This window comes from Corvus kubaryi, unplaced genomic scaffold, assembly GCF_017639235.1.
Source record: "Corvus kubaryi isolate FWS band 111438036 unplaced genomic scaffold, C.kubaryi_AGA036_p1.0 37361, whole genome shotgun sequence".
In the NCBI taxonomy this organism is placed as follows: Eukaryota; Metazoa; Chordata; class Aves; order Passeriformes; family Corvidae; genus Corvus; species Corvus kubaryi.
Genome location: NW_024581118.1, coordinates 4,293,943 through 4,304,336, shown reverse-complemented (window position 1 = coordinate 4,304,336; position 10,394 = coordinate 4,293,943). Strand labels below are relative to the sequence as shown.

Sequence of the window (10,394 nt, the reverse complement as noted above, 5' to 3'; positions counted from 1 at the left end):
ACTCCCACAACCCCCCCCCCCAAAAAACCCAAAAACAACAAAAAAAATCCAAATTCTTGACCAAATCCCCCAGATCTCAGCAGATGGTACACTCACAAAAAGTTTGCAGTGTAACATTTCCTCTTTGGTCCAGTGCCCAAAACCCAAAACCCAGACAAGCATTTCAGTGAGTAGGTTAAGAAATATTCTTAGTGTTGTCAGTGAAAAGTAATAGGATTTGATCATATCCTCAATGAGAGCAAAATGAGAAAGTATGCAAGAATTAATAGAAAAAAACCCCTGAAAATTGCAGAGGTTTGGTCTGAGTTTCAGATGATTAACAAAGATCTCTGTAAGTCTGAGACCAGGTACAGAGGTTAAGTCTGGAGGACAGCTTGTAAGCTTGAGACATCATTAAACATTTACAAGAGGAGAGATGAGAGTAAGAGAAGTACTTCATCTGAAAGAGAAAATATGGCATCACTTAAAAGAAGCATCACAGTTTTGAGAGATGACTGGGTAACTACATAGCTGGACTCCTCCAGCTTCAATTGTGGAGAAAGGGAGACTTCTGTTCTTCTTTTAGCAGCTGATTTTATACAGAGACATTGTTATGTAAGAAAACCATAAGCCTCAAATATACTACCTAAAAATGATGCCAAATAGAGAGTTAAAGAACAAATTTCGTACAGAACAATTGTTTGGAATTTTTAAAAGTTTGCCTAGAATCACCTTCAAAAGGTTACCATGCTGACAAGAGGCTTCTATTTCTAGGGACAAAAACATCTATGTGAAGCATAAGACACTCAACTAACACAGAAGGAAATTACATCTAATTACTAGTCCAGAAATCCTGTATGGCAAGCCTCTAAGCTGTAATTACGATCCTGTCTTTACATAAAAGACAGCCAGCAGTTATGGGGAAAATATGCACTTGTCATCAATTACTGCTATTTAAAACAGAGTCACAGCCATTTCTTCAACACTGGTTTGGTCTTTCTGCGTATCCTGTAGATAGAGTATCTGCTAAAAGGAGTTCCTTAAGTTGTCAAGTAATCAGCTACGATCCAAAATAAAAGTGATGTGCCAGAACACTTAATCCCACAGACTTTCTGAAATGTGTACATGTCATAATGCTGGAAAAAAATAACTCACATGATTGAATCTTCTGGTGAAAGCAACAGCATTCGGTGCAGAACTGTATTTCTCTTTTTTATTCCAGCCACAGCTTGCCAGCTCCTGGGAGAACAAGGATGAAAATTCACTTCCTTAATTCAGTGTATAACTCGTGTTCAGAGCCAAAGGCATAGAGAGACACAAATCTTGTAAGTTCTGAAATAACTTAAGAGAGCAACAATACACTGAAGTCATACAGTTACACTTGCTCTGATTCCTTCTGCAAACTGAGATTCTGCAAGTGTCATTTCTGAACTGCGTTGAGTTATTGGATTATTACAATTCATCTTTGGCTGAATTAGGGCTTCCCTAATTTTGGTACCACAGAAAATCCTGCTTCAAACGTGAATCTGAGCTAGAGAGCAAAATGTCCTTTTGTTTTTAATCACCTTCTGAAGATATTTAAAGAGATGATACACCTTGTTAACTCAATCTAAGACATGTCCCATATTTTTAACTTGGCACGTTGCATTAAAGAAATGCCAAAAAAGTCATTTTTGCAGTAACAATAAAAGAAACACTATTTTCAGTTTTCCCTTCCAAAGGAGCTTATTTTGGGAAACTACATCATCTTGTTATTTACCATCACTTAATTTCAACAAAGCAATTTTCATTAAAATCATAAATAACTAAATGTACCAAAATGAGCTCTTCCATTTGCATACAAGAGCATATGAACAGATGCAAAGACATACAGCATTCAGCACACAACCTGTTCCACAGTGCTACCAAGAAAAAGAATCAATACAGACACAGCTTAATTATTCAAGTGGTATAATAGCGAAGTACAGCCCTTCATTTTCACTTACTCATGTCTTCCTTCCAGATCATCCACTCTGAAGTGCTCTCAGTTTTATCACCACACTGAGAACTACTCACTGAAGCCAGACTCACACTACACATCCAGCTGCCATATGACTTAGGTAAGGAGACTCAACATGTAACCAATAATTGTGCCCTTTAAGACACAGTTCAAAAGAATTTGGTATTGGATAGTCTAAGCTCTAATTTTTTCGACTTTTTAAAATCAAGAACTTCTTAACATCTTTCCAACCAATGTCCCAAAACTACTACAGAATCTCATGGCAGTTAAGAGGGACCCTGAATTCTTCTACTTTGGAAGTTTGTGGTGTGCTGGTATTGGTTAGAGAAAACTCTGAGATTCCTGGCCAGGCACTGGGAAGAATGTGGAATTTCTGGCTTTGTATCTAGGGCCATTCCTTCAAATTTCACTAGGAAGTTGTGCCACCCAAGCCCATCCTGGAAAACGTGGCATGTTCAGCACAGGAATGCATGTGCCCATGTCCTTACACCTGCTCTTCAATGACTATGCATGAGACAACCACACAGCCCTGAATTACTCCAGTTCCAAAGGACAGCCAGCTACTGGAGAAGGGAGCCACTCAAGAGACACTGGAATCACAGCTCTGCACTCAGAGGAGCACAAGGGAATTCATCCACTGGCATCTGATAATCCTTCCTTAACAGCAGGAAAAAATTAGTTGCCACCTCAGGTTTAGGGAAAACATGGTAATTTCTTACAAATTCAGGCCATGTCTTTCAAGTTCAATTCTCATCACTGAGTAAAAAACTCATAAGGATTCTGGGCAGAAGCTCCCCATTGCCCTGGCCCTGTACATCTAAGGGCCCACAGGGTACAGGCATCAGTGGCAACAGATTTGAGAACACTGCAGAACAGAAGATCCTGCTCCTGACTGGAAAGACACGCATCCAAATGCTTTTCCAGAGGTGCTGAGGCACAGTCACACAGGCACCCAGGACCTGTGCCATCAGTTCTGATTCTTCAGCAGCTTAGGGCAACATCCACTCCACTGTTCAGGGACAGACACAGGAGAGGCACAGAGCTTCCAGAGTTCCAAAAGCATTTTCCCCCTCCCTTTATGAAGCATAGGAAACGCTTCCCCATCCCACTTGCAAGGCCCATCTCCCCTGTGCAGCCAACTGGTTTTTTCTCTGGTCTAGAAACTTAAAGGAAAGCAGTTTCCCTTTGCCTGTCAGGTTTCCCAGCACGACCACCTGAGCACTCTGTCTCAGGGGACCCCTGCTCAGAACCCTCCTGCCCCTCCCTAGAACTTGCTTGTGTGAACTCGCTGCCCTTGGCACTGCCCATCCCACTGCTCTAAGATGCCATCAGCAGAGGAGCAGCCACCAAGGTTTTTGCCTTCCCTGGATTTCCATACAGTCCCAACAAGGACAGATCTGACTGCACTCACAAGAGCAATAAAACGCACTCATACACTACGCTGGAATTCAGAAACCACTCTTAGGCTTCTATAAAAATATTCACTTCTCTGCTAAACAGGCTGTGCTGCCTATTCCATTACTCTATTTCTTGATCTTCCTCTAGGATTCCACTTTTTCCACTAGAAGTTTCAAACCTGAAGTATTCCCCAGGATTATTTTCCTTAGTCTGCCAGTCAGCTCAGGCACAGGAGCTACATCACTACAACCACCAACTTCTTATTTAATGTGGTACATTTAAACTGATGTGAAAAACTGAAAGACTTAGCATCAAGAATACAAAAACTGAACTTTCTCTGTAACTCACTTTGGTTTTCATTCCCTTTTGAATAGGTAGAATTTTATTGTCCTTAACAAAATACTGTGGGAGCGTTTAAATTATAACCTGTACTACATGGCAGAGAGCAAGATAATTTAGAACCTTTATCTAGGCCAAAGGGAAAGTTTCAAAAAGAGGAGAGAAGAAGCAAGGATTAAGAGTGGAACCATTCTACAACTTCAAAGTAGAGATTAAGAATAGTGAGTAAGTGAATTTTTTCTTCACTGCTTAGGCTGGTGAAGCAGAAGGGATGAAGAGGTTAAAGACAATAACCCAACAGAGATTTTCAATATGAGTACATATGGGCAAATAATTTTGGATGATGTACTAAAACATGTAAAATAAGTAATCAGATTTTCCAAAAAAAAAATCAAGCTGATGTGTTCTGCAAGGGGTCATGTGGCTGTTATTTAATGTTAACACAACTACCAGCAGCACAGCCGAGCAAATCTAAGACTCCTTCCTGCTTTACAGTCACTGCTCTCTAGAAAGCCAAAACCACTACAAGAAAGAGAGATCAAAAACCAACACACCACTTGCCATTCCCGGGGAACAGAAGGAAATCTTATCACTAACTGGGGGAACGCAGTAATTTTTTTTCCCAAAAAATTAAAATGCAAACTGGCTGCCTTCATACAAATAGACGTTTATGTCAGAAAGGTCTGTTCTTTATAATCTTTCTTTCTTACACTGCAGCCCACTAACTATTAATTACCAACAAAACAGTATTTCCTTCTCCTTTCTTTTCTCAGAAGTCACTTGCAGGCGTTGTTAATGAAGAAGGAAGGTGGTTTCCAGAATCCAGGAGTGACAGAGCCTGCTTACAGCTCAGGCAGAGGATCATGTCACCATCGAGTATCTAACCATGAAAATGGTTCAAGTCCCTGCTTCTGGCTCACCCCAAATGCAAAGGGATCTACTGCTTTCCTTAATCCCAAATTCTGTGGGCAACACTAAGCTCCCAGTCTGTTTGCTCACCAAGCAGGAGACGGTGAGTTGTAGTGGGCAGCGTGCAGGAACTTGAGCACGCATGGGAACCCACAATATTGCTAAGAAATTTGAATATAAACAGAAATAATTTCATTTACTTGCTACAGACAGAGGCAAAAGGCTACCGAAGTATGTAAGTGTGCTGTGAACATGTTCATTGACTTTGATGCTGAAAGAAAAATTACTGCATATTGCTTTGAAAAGTGTTATACAGCTCTGGTTTTTTCAAGATAACCAAGATGAAGTTCTGGTGTTGCTTTTTATTAAAAAAAAACCAAGCCACCTGTAATAATTAAAAAAATATTTTAACACAATGAGGAAGATGCACCACAATAGTTCAAAAGATATTTAAAGAATACGGCTTACACAGCCTAAAGAGGATGAATATTCATCTCCAGCAATTTTAAAAATTAGGAACTTTGAGTACATCTTTCAGAAATCTTATTGGAGAAAATAAACAAACACACATTAAAGGCTAATAACTTTCATTTAGATATCATTCTGTGGTTTGGGAAGCAAAGGAGTTTCACAACCTGCATAACAAAATTTGCTGGTGAATTACAGATTGCAATAAACATCCTGTTTTCAAACCACAGCACACTGGGAAAAACGTTGCTCATCATCTCCCACCGTGCATACAGATGAGAGCTGTGAAATTTGGTATCAGTATTTAGAATGAAAAAACCCAATTCTATCAATGCCTTTCAGCCGCTCATTGAAGACTCAGTTTAGGAGCCCTTTTCTACAGGTGAAATCTGCTCAGTCGTGTTTTGTTTTCTAATTGCAAACTCCACAATGCCTGAGCGTACATGCCAAGGCATGGATACAGATTTACAACTTGAATCAAGACACGGGTGTGGCGCAGTGCGGTAGAAGCCTGAAGGAAACCCCGAAATCTACACCACTTCATTAACCTGCTGTCAAGACGCCTTGAGCTAAACCAAGTCTTCCACGTCTGATATTCCCTTCTGCAAACCAGGAGAAAAGCAATTTCATTGTGTTTAGCCTTTTCTGATGTGAGAGCTGATCTTTACAGCCCTTCTCCTCAGGGGATTAACACAGTTTAGAGACACATCAGATGCCAGCCCCCCGCCCCGTGCGCTGCGAGGGAGCGCTGATGGACAGGTAATACCTGCACGCGGTCAGAGCCTTCACCTGCCTGTGTGTGAGCACCCACAGGAGTCAAACAGCCACCCTTCCTCGTGGGTATTTTCCAGTGAAGGCATCACACCAAGTTTTCTTACGCAATACACAGAGATTTCTTATACATAATTACTTTCTGGATATATTCACCTACACGCTCATGCTTTTTCTGAATAGCCTTGGAGTGCTTTTAGCTGGCAGAGTACGTTTACCCTGATCTTCTAGTAGGATCTCTCTTTCTTTTACAGCTCTTCTCCAAAGCTTTAAAGCATTTTACCCTTTTATCTCTTTTAAATGTTTTCCTCATATGTGTGTCTGTGTACTACTTTTGCTAATGTTAAGTACTGCTGTGATGTAGGTTCAAATCAGATCAAATGGAAAGCCCTCTGAAGGATTAAACCAACAAAAACCCCCAAAACCCCAAATCAACAAACTAAAAAATGAACCAAAAACCCACACAGATCCACAAGGGCTGGGAAATCCCTTCTGAAATCCTAAGAAAGCTGAGTCATGACATCTTGAAGTACAGATCAAACAGCAGCCTTCAAAAAAATTCCAGGTAACAGAAATGATGAAATCAATAATCACAGCCAAGAGACTGAGCAGGTTTCTCCACATAACACAAAATATTTTTCAGCGTGTCACAAGAGCGACATGACAAACCTGCTGCCAGTGAAATAGTCTGTGATGGACTGAAGTGACTGATAACCTGAGAAAAACTTTCACAGCGCTGATAAAATGGACAATAAACTGAAAAATAAACCCTAAAAACTGCAAAACAATGCCCACAGGAAAATGCTAATGGTACAGAAATAAGGATAAACTAATTCATCATTTATTATAGTCACTGTGAAGATGCTGAAATGAGCTCAAGTCAGCTAAAATCTGAAAGGAATATGGCATTACATAAAAACACAAATCATCCGTGTATTCTCCCAACGTATCCACAGATCACACACATCTTGAATGCCATTACAACCAATTTCATTTTCCAAAGGAGATGTGAAGCAGTTATGGCAACACGGGACAGGATGAAGGATTAAAACAGGTATCAGTAGCTGAAACCTAAAACATTATGATCAGAATAATCAAATCAAGATGTTTGTCATTCAGAAACACTAAATCCCAGATGCTTCATCTCCAGCACAAGCTGAACTAAATACCAATACTAGTCCCCAAACAAACTATTATTTCCAGATACTTTTCTGTTAAAAAATCATCTGCTTCAGAGCTCCATTAAGTGGGACAAAATTAAGATTTATAGACACATACTTTGCAATTCCAGAATTTCTACTACGGCATCACTTTTTTCATTTAAACTGGAAAACAAAGCTAATGAAATACTTACCTCTGGCTGAATTGCTTTAAATACAGGCACATCCATTAGTGTTATTTGACCCTGGAATAAAAATTTCAAAAAAATATAAGTTAAGATCAAAATTAACCTTTCATTCCATTTAGGTGCTGTGCTGCTTAAGAACTGCATTTGTCCTGTTTCCTTTTTTTTATTTGGCTTTCATTTTGCACCTAATTTCAGAGGTTGCAGCTTCTACCACAGGGCCATCCTGCAAAACCAAAGAATCAAGTGCTCCCAGCTTTACATACACAAATAATAAATCATGAGAAATTATTCTCAGGAGCATAATCCTGCAGTTAGTTACACAGGCAAGTAAGAGCCTGAACTCAGAAACACGATCTAAGAGCCTCCCCAGGAAGACAAGGAACCGACTGCACTTGCTCCAGGGTAGCTTCTCTTCAAAATCTGGATGTTAGTCCAGCTACACAATTCTATTGAAACGTCCCTACAACTCTTCAATCAATACTTGAATCATATTCAAGTAACCAAGCAAAGCAATTGCTCAGTTGCTCAGCAAGTTAAAATTCAACACAGCCACCTCTCTTCCAGCAAGGCAATCAATAAGTGCATTTTCATTCTGGGATGTCTGTTCAGCTTTGAAAAGAGTAAAGTCAAAGACCAGGTTTTGCATTTTGAAATATATTCACAGAGTCTTATTTTATTAATCCTGCACAATTTAGGATTGCTGACAGCCTATGTATCCAAAAAAAAGACCATTTCTTTCGAAGGTAGCCCAGAAATACCAGTGCCATCTGAGTTAGATACCACAAATTTTCTTTTAATAATGAATCCAGGGACCTTGTTCTGTTCCCCCAGCTGTCAGCTGCACAGCTTTATTCCCATTTCCTTGAAAACAGCAGTGTCCCATATATACACTCCAAGGTACACACTGACAGGTTTGTGACTCCCACAAATTGTACCTGCCACTGGATGCCACTGTGGATGGTGGAACAGCTCCTCAGAGAAGCCAGCCTTGCAGGAGAATTTTAACTGGGATGCTCTGGTTGAAAGTCAGCAAATACAGAGATGTACCTGCTCTAATGAGGCAGGATGTGTTTTGCAAAGACAACCCAATCTATACTTGGTAGCACATCTTGACCTCTAAATGCATTTTGAGATGGGAATTCTGACAACCAGTGACAAGCATAAAAAAATTCGATCTCTCATTTGTCTGTAACCAGCTGGACACAATCATCTGGTACTTTGCATATGCACCAGAGAAGTAACAAGCCCTTTATGTGTTTCACTTTCACACACTCTCTGTCCCGGGCTCTGCTTTAGTCGGCTGCTCTTTCCCCCACACACCACCAAGTGGGGCTGGAATGTTGATGGGCTGGCAGGCAGGAAGCCTCTGCAGATGGATCTGGACAGGCTGGATCGATGGCATGAGGTCCGACCAGGCCAAGTGCTGGGTCCTGCCCCCGGATCACAACAACCCCAGGAAGAGCTACAGCCTGTGGGGAGAGTGGCTGGAAAGACACATAAGGGAAGGCTTAAACTCTTCCTTTTGATTTCCACTGTGAGAAACCCAGTCCTGGAACACCAGCCACAGAACTCCGTCTCCAGTCTCCCATTTGTGTGCTTAAGTCTATCAAGCTTCCTCAGAAATGTGTTCTTTTTGATTAATACATGACTGACTGGGTGCATCATTATGCTTCCCAGTAAAGCAAATTAATAGGGAAATTGGTTGGGCTTGGGAAGGTGAAATGAAAAGAAAGGGCACTTCAATAAAATTCAAATAGAAGGTACATTAAGAGATCCTTACGAAAGACACAGGCATTTCAATAGTTATTGATGTTTCACTGCAAATCCTCCTCACTGAAACAAGATTATAATAACAGCACAATAAGAATGAGGCAGGAAACTGATTCTTTGTTCACACTGAAGAGGGAAGACTTAAAAAGAAACGTTGTCTTTCTTGCCAGCCCTCCAGAATCCATCCTCTTCATCAGCCTGAACTGCCTTAGCTGAATCTGACTTGCTTCAGTAGTGACTCCTAAACAAATTATTACTTTAAGACAGGATCAATACAAAATATTTATGAAACAAAAAGTATTATTAGAAATTCACAAAAGAATTCATATATCAAAATAAATGCATGTATTTTAAACGGGGATATCAAAAAGGACATTTTAACATTGAAAAAACACTCAAGTGTCAAGGTTCAGAATTAATGTTCATTACTAAAAATATTTGAAATTGCTATTAAGTATATTACAGTATTTTAGAAAGTCTGACAACTAAAAAACCTCGGGAAGTTTTAACAGAGAAACCTCTTTCTTCTAGTATCATGTTGATACTAGGCTGATGCAGTTTTTTTCCTTCATTGGTTGACACATTTGTGCTTTTATTAAAATCTTAAGTAACACTGTATCACATTAGCACTTGTTCAAGAAACATCCCTTCCCGTAGTTCCTTTCTTACAGAGCTTGACATTTCCATTGCAACTTCCAAGGGCTTAGCAAACTGCCCCTAATTCAAAGGAATCCAGGCACTGAGAGCTGAATATGGACGATTGCTAAAAAGCCACTTGAGTTTGTAGATATGACAGCGTAAGTCACGTCAGTCTAAAACTACATTTAACACAACAGACTTTGTGAAACATTAACGTGCTCAGATTTAAAAGTCTGCATTTGTAAGTCTAACAACTGAATTTTTATTCTTTTAAAACAGGCTCGCTCACTGCTAAGTAAGTAAATAAAGCAGACTTAAAGGCTGGCAGTCTAATTAACAGCACTTCAAAGTTTCAAAAAAAATCAATGAGTTTTATGTTATGTGCCACTGCTCAACTCTAACAGCAACAAAAAACTTCTGCGTTGACCATCTCCAGGGGAATTTAAACCCCAATAAACAAAGCCCCTAGTTTGGTTTCTGCAAGTGAGAGAGATACAATGCACTAACTTTTCTCACTCCAGCTCCTTAACCCAGCCAATACAAATTCTTGGAGAGCTTCCCTCTCCTCCCAAAATGTGGTTTAATGCTTTAATATTCAAACCAAAAATTATAAGTGTTCAAATCAACTTGTTACATGAAGCACGCCAACCATAACTTCTCTGGTTTTGGAGCTGCCAGCTGCACAGATTTTAAAAAAATAAAAATAATCACATGTGTAATACAAAACTGGGAACTTGTCCTTACTTAGCATTCTGATTATGCAAAGATAGGGAA

The 10,394-nt window shown here is 39.9% G+C and overlaps 1 protein-coding gene across 8 annotated transcripts in view; it reads right to left on the bottom strand.

Annotated features, from left to right (window-relative positions):
• Nucleotides 1-10,394, bottom strand: part of RALGPS2 (Ral GEF with PH domain and SH3 binding motif 2) — a 116,471-nt gene that overhangs the window by 75,105 nt on the left and 30,972 nt on the right. For 7 of the 8 annotated variants that reach the window (XM_042033768.1, XM_042033767.1, XM_042033770.1 and 4 more), the window contains 2 exons: nucleotides 7,218-7,268; nucleotides 1,135-1,218 (listed from right to left, as the gene is read on the bottom strand). In XM_042033768.1, the coding sequence (XP_041889702.1) occupies nucleotides 1,135-1,218; nucleotides 7,218-7,268 (135 nt within the window). Of the gene's footprint in view, nucleotides 1-1,134; nucleotides 1,219-7,217; nucleotides 7,269-7,396; nucleotides 7,583-10,394 lie in introns of those variants that run through there. The other variant, XM_042033771.1, reaches the window with a different exon arrangement.